Raw genomic sequence first — 21,714 nt, 5'->3', positions numbered from 1 at the left:
TGGTGAAAGATCACAGAAACAAGGGGGGTGGCTCCCACCGGGCATATCTGTCCCAATTAGGGTGCCAGTGTGGGAGGTGAACTCCCTCCTCTCCCAATAGCCACCTGATTAATAACGGCAGGGTTAGAGCCCGAAGCTAAGAGACAATGACAAAGGCAGCAATGGAAGTAAAGCCGTCTCTGAGCTGGAGATGAGACATCAGTGCTTTGTCCCGTCAATCTAGATGCGCTCAGATGCTCAGTCGCCCAGTCATGCCAATCCCTTTTACGACTCCATGGACTGTAGCCCTCCAGGCTCCTCTGTCCATGGGATTTCTCAGGCAGGAATACTGGGATGGGTTGCCATGCCCTCCTCCAGGGATGTTCCCGAGCCAAGGATCGAACCCATGTCTCTTGCATCTCCTGTGTTAGCAGGCAGATTCTGTACCACTAATGCCAACTCGTAAGCCCCAAATCCAAATGAAGCATGAACATATCAGAAAAGGAGTCAAAGGTTCTGCAATCCCAGCTGACCTCTATCTGATCAGTTATTGAAAGTGATTGCCACTCAGTTGTGCCCAGCTCTTTGTGACCCCATGGACTGTAGCCCACCAGGCTCCTCTGTTGATGGAATTTTCCAGGCAAGAACACTGAAGTGGGTTGCCGTTTCCTTCTCCAGGGATTTCCCCAACCCAGGGATTGAATCCAGGTCTCCTGAATTGCAGGTAGATTCTCTAGTGTCTGAATCACTAGAGAATCCAGGGCCCCAAAGGGTCATGATTTCTGAAATAATGGCCGGACACCGGCCACAAAGCCACCAGGGCAGAATCCCCAGGTGGAGGCTTTGAACTCTGCAAGGGGCTCCACATCAGAATTAACTGCCCCAACCTACAAGACTAGGCCAATAGTCCTCCAGGACCTTGGACAGCAACCAGGTCCTGAAAGGTCCCTGCAGAGAGAGCTGCCGGTCAACGGCACACGTTTCTAAGCAGAGCTGTGGAACTGACCGCCCACTGTGACCCCCTCAAGACCCCAGGCCACCAGGCAGCTGGGGACCTCACAGGCGCTCCACCCCCGCTGCCCTCGATGCCTTGCTTGTGGCACCCTCCCCCGACGCGGGTGGCAGGGACGCCACCACAGTTGTGCTCTGCCACATGCTCCACGCTCCTCATCCAACTTGGCAGCGAGGAAGGAGGACAGCTTGCTATTCTTACTGCTCTGGGACTAGGTGTGAATTTGGCAGCTTGTTCACGCAGAGGAAGCCTTCTTTGGGAAATGCTCTCTCCCCTGGCAACCCTGACCCAGCTTTCCCCAGGTTTCTGCCTCCTGTCTTCTCCGCTCTGCTGGCTCCTGGCCCAATCTATTGCAGTTCCTTCCCCGTCACCTCCTCTTGCTCACCCTATCTCCCTGAGGGCCCTACCCCGGGCACCATGACCCCTATTCCCAAGTTCACGCCCGGAAACTGTCTCCCAAGAAGGGTTTCCAAAATCCTTAAAGAGATGAGTCTTAGGGATTGCAGAGTAATTCCTGAGTGTTTTCTTGGAAATTCATTCCCCAAATCACAAGTTATTCTTAAAAGAGTCCCAACATTCTTCATACAATTTACTCTTTATTGTGGAACTCTAACATGATCTGCTCAATAAGGAAGAAATAGTAAGTTCAGAGGTAATTCACAAAGAATCATAGCCTAGGGCAAATAGTCAAATGTGGGGAATGCTAGTGAACACTAAGGGGTCCTGTTCGGATAATAATGCAATGTGTGAATCTCCTATGAGAGTCCTGCGTCAAAACAGGACAATTTAAGGACATTTTGTGCCTCTGAAACTTATTTCTTAGAATGCCATTCACATCAAGTACGGTGCTGTACAATCGTTAAGTGTCCAACTCTCTGTGACCCCAGGAACTGCCGCACGCTTCCCTGTCCTTCACTATCTCTCAAGAGTTTGCTCAAACTCATGTCTAATAAGTTGGTGATGGCATCCAATCATCTCATGATCTTTCACCTCCTGCCCTCAATCTTTCCCCAGCATCAGCGTCTTTTCCAGTGAGTCAGCTCTTTACATCAAGTGGCCCAAAGTATCACAGCTTCAGCTTCAGCATCAGTCCTTCCAACAAATATTCAGGGTTGATTTCCTTTAGGATTGACCGGTTTGATCTCCTTGCTGTCCAAGGGACTCTCAAGAATCTTCTCCAATACAACTTGAAAGCATCAATTCCTTGGCATTTGGCCTTCTTTGTGGTCCAACTCTCACATCTGTACATGACTACTGGAAAAACCATAGCTTTGACTATACAGACCTCTGTCATTAAAGCGATGTCTCTGCTTTTTAATATGCTATGTAGGTCTGTCATAGCTTTCTTCCGAGGAGTAAGCAATCTTTTAATTTCGAGGCTGTAGTCATCATCTGCAGTGATTTTATGCAATAAACTTGTTAGTATTTATTTTATTTGCAAGAATAATTCACTGTTTGCAGTGGGCAGAGCCACAGACACTGCTTATGACACGGCATCAGCTGAAGGCAAGAATGACTAATGAGATCGTGACCCTTTCTCTCCTACAAGCTCCTGCCCTAGTTCCTGGAACCATTGACCTTGGCCCTCAACTCCACGTGTGGCTCCTCCTATTCTTGCTTTTGCCTCATTAATGTGGATTCCTTCAACCAGGGATGTTGACTGTTATGCTTTAATTTTCACGGAAGAATCATCATACTTTTTCTTGATTTCCTGTTTTTCTTGAGATCTGGAGAGAGAGATGCTTCCTGAGAAATGCAGGCAGGAATTCACAGCTGATACCAAGTCCAGAGGCTGCCATCCGAGGAGACACTCACCTTCCTCTCTTGCCTTCCAGACCCCATAGAGACCGTCTCTATGCCCAACACCCCACACTCTCATCTACTCCAAAACCAGTTTCCCGTTTGTCCCCTTGATCATCACCCACTCAGATATTTAGCCTCAAAATCTTGGCATCATGAAGCAGGGCACCCAAAGCCGGTGTTCCGGGACAGCTCCAAGAGATGGGGTGGGGAGGGAGGAGGGAGGGGGTGCAGAATGGGGGGACACCCGTGCACCCATGGCTGATTCATGTCAATGTATGGCAAAAACCCATCACAACACTGTAAAGTAATTATCCTCCAGTTAAAATAAATTCATTGATTTAAAAAAAAAGGAAAAAAAAATCTTCGCATCATCTGGCGTAGGCCCTCCCACCTTTTCTCTGGGCTCTTATAAAAGCACCCTGCCCTGTCTCCCTAGCGCTCACGCCCCATCCCCGACTGCCAGTAGGATCCTCCTGCAGCACAGACCTGAGCTCAGAGACCCGCAAGGAGTCCCTTCTTGGAGACCAACATGGCAACTCGCTCAAGACCTCTGAGCTCCCAGCCCTGCCTTCCAGGGCGTCCTGATCACAAGGGCAGTGCCCTGTTCTCTGCAGTGGAGGACAGGGGGCCTCTGAGCTTTGCAGCTGTTCTGCACATCTAGGGGGGGGGGAAACACATCTCCCCTTCATGTCTAACAGAATGGTGCATATCAAACCGGTATGAGTGGGTAGCGGTTAGTGTTACCTGTCAATATTCAAACACGTGCCTGTCCCCAGAGCCAGAACCACTTCGAAAGATCAGTCCCACAGACCTACCTGCCAAAACGTACATCTACTTGAAACGTTTCTGGCAATACTGTTTGAGGGAGCCAAATCTGGAAACCTCTTAAGCATTCAGATGGAGCGATGGTAAAATAAATTATGAAACAGCCATTGCACTGAGTACTCTAGCTTTCAAAGGGAATGAGCCAGCTTTATTAAATTAAAAAGGCAAACTACAGAGGGCTGGTTGGAGCCTGGCTTTGGCTTACATAAGTATTGACGCTTCCCACAAAGTTACATAAGAAGCTTGACAGTGATCGCAGAGGGTGGGGGCCCGACACACAGCGGAGCGGGGTGTGCTGTTTACTTCTCCTTCTTATATCTTTCTGGAGTGCTCCAGGATTTTTTTTAATACCGTGATTTTATCACTTCCTCCAAAACGTCTGCTCCCCAGACTCCTTTTCCCGTGCTCCCTTTCTGCTGGTAAAAAATAGTTACGCACATACAGGGCTTACTATGTGCGAGGTGCCATTCTAAGAGCTCGACGTGCACGTGGAACCCTGTTGGCCCCATGAGAAGGTGCTGGGAACATTGCCACTGTACAGAGGAAGATGCTGAGGGCTGGAAGGGATTCAGTGAGCTGCCCAAGGCCACATGGCTAGTCCGAAGCAGAGTGGGGCTACAAATGGGACAGTCTGACACCTGCCCAGGCACTCTGCAAATTTCCTGGTGACTGAGCTCGGGAAAGAAGGGAAAATACGCTGCCTTGGAATAACTGCATGACCACACACCTATTGACCCTGAGGCCTGGGGGCCTGTCTTAGTCATCTGTACGGTGATATTCCCCACCAACCTCCTTACCACCCCAGACGCCTACATGGAGTCACGTAGGTGTTTGTGACCTGAATACAGGGTTGTGCTGTGCTTAGTCGCTCAGTCGTGTCCAGCTCTTTGCAGCCCCATGGATTGTAGCCCGCCAGGCTCCTCTGTCCATGGGGATTCTCCAGGCAAGAATACTGGAGTGGGTAGCCATGCCTTCCTCCAGGGGATCTTCCCCATCCAGGGACTGAAGCCAGGTCTCCCGCATTGCAGGTGGAGTCTTTACCATCTGAGCCAGGGAAGCCACCAGACAATACAGGGTTATCTGAACGTAATAACACAGAGCATCTCCACACCTGCCTGGTCTGTTAGGACCTCAAAAGAGTGTCATAATCCTCTTCTCTCACCCCCAAGAGCCAGCCCTCAAATGTATCTGGGGTCCAATCACCCTTCATGTGGTTCTTCTCATCACTCTGGTCAAGCCACCACCTCTTCCTGCTTGGACCCTACAAAAGCCTTCCCCTCCGCCTCCCTCCGCCCCCACCCTGATTCTGTTCTCTAATCTACATCCAGAGTGAGGATGCAAAAACATAAAGCAGGTCACGTCGCACTCCTGCCCTGACCCCTTCAGGCTGGAGCAAATCCTGACATCATTATTACAGCCTCCAAGGCCCTGCGTGACCCGACCCTGGTCGCCTCTCCAGCCTCGTTCTCCTGCTCTCTGTTCTGGCCACACAGGCCTCATCCGACACACCAGGCTCCCTCCTGCCTCAGGGCCTTTGCACTCACTATTCCCTCTATCTGAAAACCCTTCCCTCGGAAATCCACAAGGTCGTCCCTCGGAGAGGCCTTCCCTGACCATCTGGTAGAAACACCACCCACATGCCCGGGACTCCCTAGTCTGTCTCTCTGTTTTCTTCAGAGAGCTTCTTGTTTAGCGCCATACAACATGTTTATTTGTCCATTCTCCATCTCTCTTCACTCCGCTGAGGTGGTTTACGCTCTTTATCTCTGTTTTGTTCACTATTACACCCTCAGTGCCTGTCGAGTCCTTAGCAGGTGGTCAGTAAACACTGACTGGATGACAGGGGTGTTTGCCGAACAGAAGTCCTTTTGACGGGGGTTTTCCATGCATCTGCTCAGCTGTGTTCCTGCCCTGGAGGTGTTCCAGGCTCCCCCACTTTTCCTGGACTTGTAAAAGCTGCACCATCATCAGCTTTGTGAGGCTGATCTCGCCCCTCTTCACCACCAAACAGAAAGAAACAGCAGGAGTGAAACATAATTACTGTCACTGGTGGGATGTGTGTGGGGCAGGGGGGCATCTGACTCACAGAGAAGAATAGCTGTCACCCTCGTCATCTTCAGAAAGAGTCATCTGTTCTGAGCTCCGTGGGCGGGAGTCCTGCGGACGAGGAGGGCCGGTACCCTGGGGGACTGCACTTTCTCTGCATCCCTCGACTCGGCCCCTCCACAGGCCAGCAGATGGAGGTGATCAAGCGGCATTTTGCATGTCATCTCTCCAGGCGACAGGGTGGAGGGTCCCCCCGGGGAGAGACCTCCAGGTAATGAGCTGAGGGATGGGGTGTCTTCCTGGGGGAGAGGCCTGGTCCCTAGAGGGAGCACTGCCATGGGCCCTCAGAGTCCACAGAAAGCCAGAGCCCAGCTGGTGCTAACGCTTTCTCCCTGAGCCACTGCGTCTAGATGCGAGATCCCTGCGGGGAAGGAGGGGGAGAAAGGCGGACTTCCGGAAGAAGTCATGTTATCAGTTAGCGTTTCACGAGCACACGCTATGTGCCGAGCACTCAGAGTCCCTGTAGCTCAGGGCAGCGCACTGGACTCTTGCTCTGCCCTGCAACTTGCTCTCACCAGGACCTTAGGCAACCCGGTTAAATTTCCTGGGACCCAGCTTTTTACCTGTAGACATGGATAGATGATGGATGGATGGATGGATGAAGAGAGAGACAGAGAAATGTCCGTAGGGTTTTTGTGGGGATTCTCTTCTGGTCTTTCTCACCAGTCTCGTCATCTACTGCAGTCGACATAGAGAAGCGGCTGAGTTCCTCTCTCACACAGAGCCCTCCCCTACCACCCCGCATCCATACCTCTCCTCCCATTTCACACGAAAGGAACCTTAGACTCAAGAGGCTGCATCCTGGCCCGAGATCACCCTCCTCCTCTGTGGCAGAGATAGTGGGGAACAGCAGTGACGTCCAAATCCCCAGGCTTTCCATTTGGACACTGGGGGTCTCAGACTCATCTGCCCATCATAGATCACTCACATGGATATTTCATTTTAAGCATGACCCACATCTCACCAGTCTGCCAATCTGGCCTCAAGAGTGAGACCTGAACCGGGTCTGCACTCTTTTCTGGCCTGGGAGATTTGGGCCAGTCCCCAAGAGCAGTGTGAGCCCAGTGTCCTGGGAAGGAACCATGTGGCTCCTGTGAGTGGCCCCTGGCAGAGTGGCATGTCCGCTGGGCTCCGCGTGATCCTGGAGACGCCCAGGCTGAAACATCTCAACCCTGAGCCAAACCTCCCGCTCGCAGGGAGAACGTGGCAGCTCCTATTTCTGCAAAAAATATGTTTAACAGCTTTGAGAGTAAATGTGGCAGCAGATGGGGGCGGGGAGTGGGGCAAACATCGACCGTGTTTTCTGCCGAGAATCCGGTGGGGAGGGTGTGCTGTGCCCTACATTACTCCCGCCCCCACCCCCGGAACTCCTCTCCCTCCACGGAGTGGCAGAACGGTGCATTTCCCAAGGCTGAGGTACTCTGCAGAAAAACATTTTAATAATACGCTAAACAACAGCACCGCAAATCACTGGAGTCTTCACGGAGCTGCAGTCCAGTTCTGCAGAATGACTTCTTGGAATCCATGATCTCCACCCTCTTCATTAATGCACCTTCCAAGGAGCACGCGACATTTCCTGAAGTAACTGCTCACATCTGCCACGTTATCACGTCCTGGGGTCTGCCTGTCCCTCCAAAAAGCCAGGAGGATGCAAACACCGTGGGGTCCCCCAAAGGAAGAGGGTATTAGGGTGTGTTGTCTATTCGCTGGTTTGGGGGGCAGGCTCTACTCTCCACGTGGGCCAGGCACACACAGGGTTCAAAATGGAAAGAAACGGCCCACTTCCTACTGTCCTACTTTCTAATTCTGACTGCTGCTGGCATTAGCCAGGAAGTCAATGGGAGGTAGAGAGATCTGGAGAAAAAGAATTCAACCTGCTGATTCCTCAGCTCTCAGACGTGTGCAGATGGCAGAATCCTTGGAAGTCATGCTGCCCCTTGCAGAACACAGTGAAATACTGACACGTTAAACAGGAAAGACGAAGCGGAAAAGTGTGTGTAAAAGCAGGTGCCGTGGAATACTGGATGCCAGCCCTGCACCACCCTGAACGCTTGAAGGATTCCGGTGAAGAAAAATGAGCAAACTCTACCCGCTAGGTTTAACCCCCTGCCTCCCTTCACCCTCCCACCCCTCACGGGAAAGGGACCATCTTGACGGATGCTCAGCAGTGGATGAGCTCATGGAACACACTTCGGAGCACAGAGGGTGAGCGATGCACCGTGGGTGCCTCACAGCCGGAGCCTACACGGCTGAGCAGCAGGTCAGAGCCAGCAGTGCAAACTCGAGTGTCTCCCGGGCCAGGCAGGTAATGCGAGTGACTGTGGGTAAACAACAGCCGAACGCTGACAGCAAATGGCAGGGAAGTCGGCTCAGTGTCCAGGGATGAGGGGGCATTGGCGGGGACAGAGCAGCACTCTGTGACTTCAGCCAGGTGTGGTCCAGTGGGAATACACTCTTTGGGAGATGGTGAATGACAGGGAAGCCTGGCGTGCTGCAGTCCATGGGGTCGCAAAGAGTCGGACGTGACGAGAGAGTGAACCACCACCACCACCAGGGTTAAAGAATCCGCCTTCCAACGCAGGGGATGTGGGTTTGATCCCTGATCAGGGAACTAAGATCCCATGTGCCAAGGGGCAACTAAGCCCATGCGCCATAACTAGGGAAGCCTGCGTGCTGCAACAAAGACCCAGAACAGCCAATATATAAATAAAATAAAAAAGGAGAGACCTGAGGAAATCTGTCAAGATTCTGAGAATAATCATGCTTGGGGGGTGGTTATTTCCTTAGTTGAGATAGACGCTTTTTAACTGGGACTCTCTCAGAGTGAGCTTCTGAGCTGAGATAGTTTTCTAGAAGGATGCAGAGACAGGACATGATTACATGGAGGTCACTGGCAAGGACAGACCAGGGCAAGGCTTGCCTTCTGTCACTCCCTCATGAAATGATCTGCAAGTTCCAACCTATAGCACCATCTGACTTCAAAAAGACAGAGGAGGAGAGGGTGGCGAGCGGTGGAACTGCAAGGAAAGCTGTTTGACATCAACTGGATTTGAGACCAAGGTTGCGTCCAGTCTCATGTCAATATTGTGTCCTTTGCCACAGCCTCTCCTGTATGTTTTACAGCCCACGCAATGGAACCCCACGTTCTCCATGCTAATTGGGCACAGAGCTTTATTTCTCAGCTGTGATTGATGGCAGCCAGCGTGGCTGGGACTGCACGACACGCTAAGACGCTCCTATGTTAACAGGCGGTTGTTGCAATTCCACAGGCTGGAGTTTGGTGCATGGCCCGCCAGAATTGCCTGGACCACCCACCCCAGCAGTGGGGGCGCCAGCTCACCCCTACGAGGCAGCCTATTCTTCTCACACTTGAGGTGGGCAGCCGTTCACATCGGGGTCTTAGGACCATGTCTTGGACTCCATTTCCACCAGGAAATCTGATCCAGACACACACGAGTCAGTGAGAAGTTGATTTCTAGTGCTCATCACAGGCGAGGGGGCTGCCTTTAAAAGGAGCAGGGCTTCCCTGATGGTCCAGTGGCTAAGACTCTGTGCTTCCAAAGCAGGAGCCTGGGTGCCATCCTGGTCAGGGAACTGGATCCCACACAGCACAATTGAGAGATTCCACGTTCTGCAACTGAGAACCAGCACAGCCAAGTACATACAGTACGCAATGTGTAAAAAGCAAAGGGGGCCTCCTCTCATGCACTGTAGCGGTGTTTTCAAAACAAAATCAAGCCCCTAGCGGCACAAATTACCAAATGAAAGAAAAGTACCATATGGTGCATTCTATTTGGAGGGGTGGAGGGGGAGACATCTTTTGTTTTATCAGAGATAGCAGAGAACAACTGAATCTTCTCATAAAGGTCCTAAAACAATTAGAGGGATACAAGTAAGCAGATTTGGCTTCAGTTTCAAAGCCTAGTTGTGTCTGACTCTGTGATCCCATGAAAGGCAGCATGCCAGGCGTCCCTGTCCATCACCAACTCCTGGAGCTCATTCAAACTCATTTCCATTGAGTCGGTAATGCCATGCAACCATCTCATCCTTTGTTGTCCCCTTCTCCTCCCGCCTTCAATCTTTCCCAGCATCAGGGTCTTTTCTAATGAGTCAGCTCTTCACATCAGGTGACCAAAGTATTGGAGTTTTAGCTTAAGGATCAGTCCTTCCAATGACTATTCAGGACTGATTTCCTTTAGGATGGACTGAATGGATCTCCTTGCTGTCCAAGGGACTCGCAAGAGTCTTCTCCAACACCACAGTTCAAAAGCATCGATTCTTCGGCGCTCAGCTTTCTTTATAGTCCAACTCTCACATTCATACATGACTAATGGAAAAACCATAGCTTTGACTAGATGGGCCTTTGTTGGCAAAGTAATGTCTCTGCTTTTTAATATGCTGTCTAGGTTGGTCATAACTTTTCTTCCAAGGAGCAAGCATCTTTTAATTTCATGGAGCAGTTGAGTCCTGCCAATGTCTGTCTGGTTGGAAATTCAACTTGGAAATTCCAGAAAGTGTGAAGCCAAAGATACTCCCCACACAAAAGAGCAGAAATAAGCCCCATTTTGAGCTATAGCATCACCATTAGGACAAAACAGATCCATGACCCCTCAGCACACCCATTTTGAAGAGCTCCAGGAAAAGGAAACTCTTGCATTATCAGCAAACCAGTCTTTATCAAATGACAAGTTTCAACCTACTTTCAGAGGCCCATGGGTTTGCTATATGGATCCTTAGGTCTATCGTTTCCACTACAATGATAACATTTTAGAAATCATATAAACATGTATACTATCATGTAAGAATTGAATCGCCAGTCTATGTCTGACGCAGGATACAGCATGCTTGGGGGCTGGTGCATGGGGATGACCCAGAGAGATGTTATGGGGAGGGAGGTGGGAGGGGGATTCATGTTTGGGAACGCATGTAAGAATTAAAGATTTTAAAATTTAATTAAAAAAAAAAAAGAAATCATATACAGTTGACCCTTGAACAACAGGGGTTTGAGCTGAGCAGGTCCACTTATACACAGATAGTTTTCAATAGACATATTAGAAAGATTTTTGAAGATTTGCAGTGATTTAAAAACTCGCAGATAAACTACATAGTCTAGAAATACTAAAAAATTAAGAGAAAGCTAGGAATGTCACAAGTGTATAAAGTAAATGTAGACACCCAAAAATATGTGTTATCTGACTGTTTATGTCGTTGGTAAGGTCAATAGTAGGTTATAAGCATCTAGGTTTGGGGGGAGTGAAAAGTTATACACAGATTTTCAACTGGGAGGGAGGTTGGTGCTTCTTACCTCCATGTGATTCAAGGGTGGAGTATAATTATATTCTCTAGCATCTGAAGACTCAATAAAAACTAACAGCAGCCTTCATTGTTTGGGTTCCCTGAATCCAAGCATGCAGACGTCTTGATATGATAAGAGATGGATGAGGACTATGGGGAATAATCAGTGGTAAGGCAGTGACACCAGTGAGGCCCACCGGCCCCAAAGTGTGGCTCAAATAGATGTTCTCCAGCAACGTGACCCGAGGAAAGTTGGGTCAAGGGCAGGTGGGGTCAGCACGTGGATCACCGGCAAGGTATGTGGCAAGCTTGGGAGAAGCCAAGTTTCTTCTGCATATCACTGTGAGCAAAGACTTGGTTTCAAAACAGCAGTGGTCACTGTGTTAACCAACAATTCTGAATTGTGATAATGTCCTAAGTGTCTGATATGTAAACATGTTTTTTGCTTTTACTTTTATACAACCTGTAAGAACAAGGTCTATATACCTAGTTTTAAGTCGGCTTATACTTGAGTCATACAAATATGAAAGTAATTTAAGCTCGGCACCAGTGGGAGTCTTTCAAGAAGTTTCCCTGGGTTCACTGCTGACATGCTAAGGAAGTCTGAGAGAGACTACTTTAACTCCGGGACACCTCTGGGCTGCAATCCTTCCTGCGATCAAAATGTACCAAAAGATGAAACTGCAGAGTTCTGAATTTTGGGGAGCCTCGAATCAACAATGCTGACTGGCGGGCTCACCCCCTCGGGTCTCCTGGGGTGTCCAGGACACAGACACATGCCACAGCGTAACCTCAGAGGAGAGAAGGCAGGCCACACTGGGCGGAGCACGTGACCGGTACTCACACGAAGAAGGGCATCAGCTGGGTCAGGGTCTCCTTCTGGGGGCTGGCGGTGAACTCAGGGACTGCCTGGATGACTTTGTTCATGACGCTGCGCAGGTAGGTCTGCAGTTGCTTCCTGCGTTCCTCCACAAACTTGGCGTCCTGGGAAGACAGATGGACAGGCGTCCTCAGATATGCTTTCTGCTTTCCTCAACCGCCCAGAGAACACGCAACCAACAATCTTCTTTACCCAGAGCGAGTGCAAGTGTGCCTCAGGCTTTATACGTGTGACCACACTTAGCAACAGGGGAGATGCTCGTGATACTACTACTGGTGTGTGTGTGTGTGTTAGTCACTCAGCCGTGTACTCTTTGTGACCCCATGGACTGTAGCCTCCCAAGCTCCACTGTCCATGGGATTCTCCAGGGAAGAATACTGGAGTGGGTTGCCACGCCCTTCTCCAGGAGATCTTCCCAACCCAAGGATCGAAACCCAGGTCTCTTGCACTCCAGGCAGATTCTTTATCATCTGAGCCACGAGGGAAGTCCCACTATTACTAAGTGGGGGCAGTGCAGGTTCATGAAATTTCCTACAGTGTATTCCCAGGAACGGATGAAATCTCAGCACCTGCATCATGCCCAAGCATAGCGCTGGGATCTGGGACAGACCATGAACACAAAGGGTCCCTGCAGTGGCCCTGATGGAGGAGATAAATAAACCCAGTGACCACACAGGTCAGTACACAGCGTCATTCATCACACTTAGTATGCCACCCTCCAGAGGGGGTGCTTAATTTTGCCTTCACGGGAATTTTCTGAAATTGGAATCAGTTACCACTATTTAAGAAGGATTTCATTAATAAACAAATTCCGCCCTTTCTGAGAAACTAGTGAGGAGATACCCCTCGTCCAAGGTAAGGAGCAGCAGCTGTGCTTTGCTGGAGCAGCCTGGGAAGAGATACCCCACGCCCAAGGTAAGAGAAACCCAAGTAAGATGGGAGGTGTTGCAAGAGGGCATCAGAGGGCAGACACACTGAAACCATACTCACAGAAAACTAGTCAATCTAATCACACTAGGACCACAGCCCTGTCTAACTCAACAAAACCAAGCCATGTCTGTGGGGCAACCCAAGACGGGTGGGTCATGGTGGAAAGATCTGACAGAATGTGGTCCACTGGAGAAGGGAATGGCAAGCCACTTCAGTATTCTTGCCTTGAGAACCCCATGAACAGCATGAAAGGGCAAAATGATAGGATACCGAAAGAGGAACTCCTCAGGTCATTAGGTGCCCAATATGCTACTGGAGATCAGTGGAGAAATAACTCCAGAAAGAATGAAGGGATGGAGCCAAAGCAAAAACAACACCCAGTTGTGGATGTGACTGGTGATAGAAGCAAGGTCTGATGCTGTAAAGAGCAATATTGCATCAGTTCAGTTCAGTTCAGTCGCTCAGTCGTGTCTGACTGTTTGCAACCCCATGAATCGCAGAATGCCAGGCCTCCCTGTCCATCACCATCTCCCAGAGTTCATTCAGACTCACGTCCATCGAGTCCGTGATGTCATCCAGCCATCTCATCCTTGGTCGTCCCCTTCTCCTCCTGCCCCCAATCCCTCCAGCATCAGAGTTTTTTCCAATGAGTCAACTCTTCGCATGAGGTGGCCAAAGTACTGGAGTTTCAGCTTTAGCATCATTCCTTCCAAAGAAATCCCAGGGCTGATCTCCTTCAGAATGCACTGGTCGGATCTCCTTGCAGTCCAAGGGACTCTCAAGAGTCTTTTCCAACACCACAGTTCAAAAGTATCAATTCTTTGGCACTCAGCCTTCTTCACAGTCCAACTCTCACATCCATACATGATCACAGGAAGGAACCTGGAATGTCAGGTCCATGAATCAAGGCAAATTGGAAGTGGTCAAACAAGAGATGGCAAGGGTGAACATCGACATTCTAGGAATCAGTGAACTAAAATGGACTGGAACGGATGAATTTAACTCAGATGACCATTATACCTACTACTGCGGGCAGGAATCCCTCAGAAGAAATGGAGTAGCCATCATGGTCAACAAAAGAGTCCAAAATGCAGTACTTGGATGCAATCTAAAAAATGACAGAATGATCTCTGTTCATCTCCAAGGCAAACCATTCAATATCACAGTTATCCAAGTCTATGCCCAACCAGTAATGCTGAAGAAACTGAAGTTGAACGGTTTTATGAAGACCTACAAGACCTTTAAGAACTAACACCCCAAAAAGATGTCCTTTTCATTATAGGGGACTGGAATGCAAAAGTAGGAAGTCAAGAAACACCTGGACTAACAGGCAAATTTGGCCTTGGAATGCAGAATGAAGCAGGGCAAAGAGTAATAGAGTTTTGCCAAGAAAATGCACTGGTCATAGCAAACACCCTCTTCCAACAAAACAAGAGAAGACTCTACACATGGACATCACCAGATGGTCAACAGCAAAATCAGATTGATTCTATTCTTTGCAGCCAAAGATGGAGAAGCTCTATACAGTCAACAAAAACAAGACCAGGAGCTGACTGTGGCTCAGATCATGAACTCCTTATTATCAAATTCAGACTCAAATTGAAGAAAGTAGTGAAAACCGCTAGACCATTCAGGTATGACCTAAATCAAATCCCTTATGATGATACAGTGGAAGTAAGTAATAGATTTAAGGGTCTAGATCTGATAGATAGAGTGCCTGATGAACTATGGAATGAGGTTCATGACATTGTACAGGAGACAGGGATCAAGACCATCCCCATGGAAAAGAAATGCAAAAAAGCAAAATGGCTATCTGGGGAGGCCTTAGAAATAGCTGTGAAAAGAAGAGAGGTGAAAAGCAAAGGAGAAAAGGAAAGATATAAGCATCTGAATGCAGAGTTCCAAAGAATAGCAAGAAGAGATAAGAAAGCCTTCTTCAGCAATCAATGCAAAGAAATAGAGGAATACAACAGAAGGAAAGACTAGAGATCTCTTCAAGAAAATTAGAGATACCAAGGGAACATTTCATGCAAAGATGGGCTCGATAAAGGACAGAAATGGTCTGGACCTAACAGAAGCAGAAGATATTAAGAAGAGGTGGCAAGAATACACAGAAGAACTGTACAAAAAAAGATCTTCATGACCCAGATAATCATGATGATGTGATCACTAATCTAGAGCCAGACATCTTGGAATGTGAAGTAAAGTGGGCCTTAGAAAGCATCACTATGAACAGAGCTAGTGGAGGTGATGGAATTCCAGTTGAGCTATTTCAAATCCTGAAAGATGATGCTGTGAAAGTGCTGCATTCAATATGCCAGCAAATGTGGAAAATTCAGCAGTGGCCACAGGACTGGAAAAGGTCAGTTTTCATTCCAATCCCTAAGAAAGGCAATGCCAAAGAATGCTCAAACTACTGCACAATTGCACTCATCTCACATGCTAGTAAAGTAATGCTCAAAATTCTTCAAGCCAGCCTTCAGCAATATGTGAACCGTGAACTCCCTGATGTTCAACCTGGTTTTAGAAAAGGCAGAGGAACCAGAGATCAAAGTGCCAACATCTGCTGGATCATGGAAAAAGCAAGAGAGTTCCAGAAAAACATCCATTTCTGCTTTATTGACTATGCCAAAGCCTTTGACTGTGTGGATCCCAATAAACTGTGGAAAATTCTGAAAGAGATGGGAATACCAGACCACCTGACCTGCCTCTTGAGAAATCTGTATGCAGGTCAGGAAGCAACACTTAGAAGTGGACACGGAACAACACATTGGTTCCAAATAGGAAAAGGAGTACGTCAAGGCTGTATATTGTCACCCTGCTTATTTAACTTCTATGCAGAGTACATCATGAGAAACGCTGGACTGGAAGAAACACAAGCTGGAATCAAGATTGCTGGGAGAAATATTAATAACCTCAGATATGCAGATGACGCCACCCTTATGGCAGAAAGTGAAGAGGAGCTAAAAAGCCTCTTGATGAAAGCGAAAGAGGAGAGTGAAAAAGTTGGCTTAAAGCTCAACATTCAGAAAACGAAGATCGTGGCACCCGGTCCCATCACTTCACGGCAAATAGATGGGGAAACAGTAGAAACAGCGTCAGACTTTATTTTTTTTTGGCTCCAAAATCACTGCAGATGGTGACTGCAGCCATGAAATTAAAAGACGCTTACTCCTTGGAAGAGAAGTTATGACCAACCTAGATAGTATATTCAAAAGCAGAGACATTACATTGCCGACTAAGGTCCATCTAGTCAAGGCTATGATTTTTCCTGTGGTCATGCATGGATGTGAGAGTTGTACTGTGAGGAAAGCTGAGTGCTGAAGAATTGATGCTTTTGAACTGTGGTGTTGGAGAAGACTCTTGAGAGTCCCTTGGACTGCATGGAGATCCAACCAGTCCATTCTGAAGGAGATCAGCCCTGGGATTTCTTTGGAAGGAATGATGCTAAAGCTGAAGCTCCAGTACTGTGGCCACCTCATGCGAAGAGTTGACTCATTTGAAAAGACTCTGATGCTGGGAGGGATTGGGGGCAGGAGGAGAAGGGGACGACCGAGGATGAGAGGGCTGGATGGCATCACGGACTCGATGGACCTCAATCTGAGTGAACTCCAAGAGATGGTGATGGACAGGGAGGCCTGGCGTGCTGCGATTCATGGGGTCGCAGAGTCAGACACGACTGAACAACTGAGCTGACTGAAGTGAACTGAGGAGACGTAGTGACACGGCCCCACTCCACGGCCACTCTGGGGGTGAGGGTCTGCTTGGTGTGGCCCCGAGGCAGGCACAGGGCCCCAGGTCCATGCCCAGAACCCCCATGTCTGCCTGGCCCTCATAGGCAGGGCTGGCTTCCAGGCATGCCCCAGGGTGAGAACTTGGACCCGTGTGGTGACGTGCTATCCCCATGTTGAAAATCTGAATAATTTCGGCATGAGGGGCCCTCCATCTGCCTGTTGCCATGGGCCCCACAGACCCCAGAGCCCCACCTGCTCATATGCATCTGAACTAGCTGGGGGGCGGCGGGGAGAGGGGGCTGGCTTGGAACAAGGAAATTGGGCCTGCGTTGGGGGTGGGGGACATCCTTCTTTGAGGAAGCGATGCTTCTTCCAGACTGGAGGCTGAGTGGGGTGAACAGGGCATGGCAGAGCAAGGGGATGGGAGGAACAGGGTTACTCATCCTCACAGGGACACGAGACGTCCTCTCTGATGAGTCTCACATGACAAATGAGGGAACCCATAGCGAGGCTGGGCTGCTCACCCACGAGGCCCCACACCCAGATCATGACACTCACTGCCCCCTCGCCAACCGCCCCAGCCAGCCTGGGGCTCTGCAAGTCTGCAGAAGGCACCCACATGCTCAGAGACATCTGAGGACAAGCCCTGTCCCCACAAGGCTCTGCCAAGAACCCAAGCACAGCCGGGAGATTCTTAAGTGCTGCCAGGTTTAGCAAATAAAAAGACATGATGCCCAGTGAAATCTGAATTTCAGATAAACAATGAATTTTTCAGTATTCATAACTCCATATTCAATAATTCAAGACTCAATAATTTTTCAGTATTCAAGTATGGCTATACAATAAAACCTTTCCATGTAATATTTGGGACTCACTTAGACTTGGAAATTATTCACTGTTTATCTGAAATTCAGATTTTATGGGGTGCCCTGAGTTTCATCTGCAACCCTCCTCCGGATGCCAGTGGGGAGGAAGGAACACAGAGCATCTGTTGCCCCCTGGGGGCCACTTCAAGGTCACAGCAAGGTCTTTTCTCCCAGAGCCGCCCTCTGATGTAGTGCCTCAGCGGGATGTTTCTCCGGGGGGAATGGCGTGCCAACACCGTGGCTGGCTGTCCAACTTGATTGCCAGCTCGGTCCCAGGTTGGGGCTGGAATCTTGTCAGTGCGGGCAGGAGGCATCAGCCCAGAACCGCGGGTCCTTGCCCCAAGCTCAGCCACTCGGGCTCCGCTCACCTGTCTGATGCCTGGATCTGCTCTGCGGACTCCAAGTTTCAACCCATCATAAGCAATTAGATCCTCCTCCTTGGGAAGGTGATTAATATGCCAGGTTAATGCTAAACGGAGCCACTCAGGCCTGGTTTTTAATCCGCGCAAGAAACCCTCAAGGACGGCTTGAAAGGCTTTGCGGCAGAAAGGCAAGAAAGGGGCTCAGCAGCCCCCGAAGAACTCATGGGGATTTCTCCTTTTTCAGAGGAGGGATGCTCAGAACACTCTGAGCACCAAGAAGGGTGGGGATGGCTCCCCGTCTGGCTTGTGGGCAGTGCTGGGCTATACGGCCCTTGGAGGGGAGGACAGGAGGACCCCCAAATGAAGGTCAGAGGATCCCACCCAGGAGTCGAATCTGACTGTTTCCACTAGGGCTTCTGCTGGCCCAGGTCCCAGGGCCAACAAGGGCTTAGCAGAAAGGTGACCACCTGAGAAATCCCACATCCTTGCCACGCACTGAATCCTCGAGCTCGCCAGTCCCTGGAAACCCCAGCCAGCTTCTGATGAAACCCAACATGGTAGCAATCTGAGTTTGACAGCTGAGCAATTTCTACTGAGCCATTCAGAACTAAAGACGGGTATTTGTGGAGTCTTCATGCATGCTCTGCGCTCAGCGCTTTCCCAGCACGCGTATTTCTAGCACAGTGGAGGCTCAGGAAGGGTAGGGAAACTGTAAGAGGTCTCAGGACCTGGAGGCACTTCAGTAGGGTCCCAGGTCATCGGCCGATGAGCAAAGGAGAGCTGCCTTCAATTCTGAAGACACTCTTCAATTTACAGAAGAAAAATCTACAGGTCCTTTAAACCCCAAGGCACCTCCCAGTCAAGACGCAGTTCACAGAACATGCACCTGCCCGTCGGTTGCAGCAGAAGGAAGCCGGTCACACCGGAATGATGGGGGCAGGGTTAGGACGGTGGGGGCTGTCATCAGACCATGAGCCGCTGCCTGGACACAATGTCCTCAGATCTCAATCTCATCCTGGGGGTCTGGACGCCTTGAGTGGCCACACACGACTCAGCAGGATGTGGTGAGGCTGTAAAGATCTCAGAATACCTCAGTCTTTCCCAGGACTGTCATTTCATTTTTTCACTATGAAAGTTTCAAATTATGGCAGAAAGTGGAGCACATGGTATAATAAACCCTCAAGACCCTTTATCTAATAAAGTCTTAACCCTTTCCCATATTTCATCATTTTCACCTTTTTGCTAAGCTGTCTCAAAGTAAATTATACCTATCATGATGTTTTATCCCTAAACACTTCAGGGTGCATTTCTAAAACACTAAGAACATTTTCCTATTGTATCACAATACTGCGGTCACCTCTAATAAGATGAATGATAATGTGTTGGTGTTACCTCATACCTAGTGTGTATTCGAACATCTGAATTTTCAAATGTGCCTACTGCTTATGGAATTTTTTTTTTAAGGGTGGAGTCCATCCCAGAACAAAGTTGGCAGTTCTTCAGCAGGTTGAATGCAGTCTGGTTCAGATCAGATTCCCCCTCAGGATTAGTGAGGTTCTGACCAAAAGTCCTGTGGTCACAGGACTGGAAAAGGTCAGTTTTCATTCCAGTCCCAAAGAAAAGGAATGCCAAAGAATGCTCAAAGCACTGTACAATTGCACTCATCTCACATGCGAGCAAAGTAATGCTCAAAATTCTCCACGCCAGGCTTCAATAGTACGTGAACCGTGAACTTCCAAATGTTCAAGCTGGATTTAGAAAAGGCAGAGGAACCAGAGATCAAATTGCTAATATCTGCTAGATCATCAAAAAAGCAAGAGAGTTCCAGAAAAACATCTACTTCTGCTTTATTGACTATGTCAAAGCCTTTGACTGCGTGGATCACAACAAACTGTGGAAAATTCTTCAAGAGACAGGAATACCAGACCATCTGACCTGCCTCCTGAGAAATTTGAATGCAGGTCAAGAAGCAACAGTTAGAAATGGACATGGAACAACAAACTGGTTCCACATTGGGAAAGGGAGTTTGTCAAGGCTTTATATTGTCACCCTGCTTATTTAACTTCTATGCAGAGTACATCATGCAAAACACTGGGCTGGATGAAGCACAAGCTGGAATCAAGATTGCCAGGAGAAATATCAATAACCGCAGATATGCAGAGGACACCACCCTTGTGGCAGAAAGTGAAGAAGAACTGAAGAACTTTCTGATGAAAGTGAAAGAGGAGAGTGAAAAAGCTGACTTAAAACCACATTCAGGAAACTAAGATCATTGCATCTGGTCCCATCACTTCATGGCAAACAGACAGGGAAACAGTGACAGACTTTATTTTTTGGGGGGGGGGGCTCCAAAATCACTATAGATGGTGACTGCAGCCATGAAACTAAAAGACACTTACTCCTTGGAAGAAAAGTTATGACCAACCTAGACAGCATATTGAAAAGCAGAGACATTACTTTGCCAGCAAAGGTCCGTCTAGTCAAGGCTATGGTTTTCCAGTGGTCATGTATGGATTTGACAGTTGGACTATAAAAAAAGTTGAGCACTAAAGAATTGATGCTTCTGAACTGTGGTGCTGGAGAAGACTCTTGAGAGTCCCTTGGACTGCAAGGAAATCCAACCAGTCCATCCTAAAGGAGATCAGTCTTGAATATTCACTGGAAGGACTGATGCTGAAGCTGAAACTCCAATACTTTGGCCACCTGATGTGAAGAACTGACTCATATGAAAAGACCCAGATACTGGTAAAGATTGAAGGTGGGAGGAGAAGGGGACAACAGAGGATGAGATGGTTGGATGGCATCACTGACTCAATGGACATGAGTTTGAGTGAGCTCCGGGAGTTGGTGATGGACAGGGAGGCCTGGCTGCTGAGGTCCATGGGGTCACAGAGTCGGAAACACCTGAGCGACTGAACTGAACTGACCAAAGGGGCCGATGGTGGTGCCTTTTCACCGCAAGCTGCTAGTGGGCTTGTGTGGCCTAAAAACGTGAAAACCAGGGTGTAGGGGCTTCCCAGGCGGCACAGTGGTAAAGAATCCACCTGCCAATGCAGGAGACACAGAAACACTGGTTTGATCCCTGGGTCGGGAGGATCCCCTGGAGAAGGAAATGGCAGCCCATTCCAGTATCTTGCCTGGAGAGTCCCATGGACAGAGGGGCCTGGAGGGCTGCAGTCCATGGGGTCGCACAGAGTCAGACACCACTGAGCACAGACAGAGGGCACTGCATCCAGTGCAGGCCCCTGGCCTCTCCTGTGAAATGGCCCTCAACAGGGGAAGCACAGGGCCACCATCCCGGCCGGCCTCTCTGGGGACCCGGCTCTGTGGATTGCCCAAGACACCACAGACCCATTCAAGATCCACCCAGTGAGACGATCATGTTCCAGGTGATCACATTCCAGGTGACCTTCCAGAACAGCTTGCACTGCCACTGGCCAGCTCTACTGTGTGGCGGCTAAACCACTCAGAGCTGCGGTTCCTCATCTGCAAAATGGGGTAAGGGTGGTGTCTATGTCATTTGTGATACCCTAAGCTAAGCGCCTGGTGGCCAGCATCGTCTGCCAGGCTCTGCGATGCTGATGTCTCTGGATGTTCAGCCAGGATGCCTTTCCTCAGGGAGTGTCTCTGTGCATGGGGCGGGGACAGACTGGCAGACAGTAGTGCCCAGACAGGGCAAGTGCTGGGAGGCCGCCTTCCAAAGGTGAGCAGGGGAGCGTGAGGGAAGTTCATGTGAGAAACAGAGACAGGGTTCCACTTGAGGAGCCGACTCCTAAAGGGGCTCTTCAGCATCTCTTGGAGGAGAGACACCGTCGGGGGTCTAGGTGGGAGCCCTCAGTGGAGGAAGGGCATGCCAGGCAGAGGGAACAGCAGTGTGGAGGCTGTAGGAAGGAGGAGTGCAGTTTATGGGAGCGGCAGAAGG

The 21,714-nt window shown here is 49.3% G+C and overlaps 1 protein-coding gene across 3 annotated transcripts in view; it reads right to left on the bottom strand.

Moving 5' to 3' along the window:
• Positions 1–21,714, bottom strand: part of SNX29 (sorting nexin 29) — a 605,150-nt gene that overhangs the window by 58,526 nt on the left and 524,910 nt on the right. For all 3 annotated transcript variants that reach the window (XM_042240185.1, XM_042240184.1, XM_027961912.2), the window contains one exon: positions 11,865–12,004. In XM_042240185.1, coding sequence (XP_042096119.1) covers positions 11,865–12,004 — 140 coding nt within the window. The remainder of the gene's footprint in view (positions 1–11,864; positions 12,005–21,714) is intronic.

Source organism: Ovis aries, chromosome 24 (genome assembly GCF_016772045.2).
Source record: "Ovis aries strain OAR_USU_Benz2616 breed Rambouillet chromosome 24, ARS-UI_Ramb_v3.0, whole genome shotgun sequence".
Taxonomy (NCBI): Eukaryota; Metazoa; Chordata; class Mammalia; order Artiodactyla; family Bovidae; genus Ovis; species Ovis aries.
Note: the sequence above shows the minus strand (reverse complement) of the source record. Positions and strands in the feature narration are given on the sequence as shown.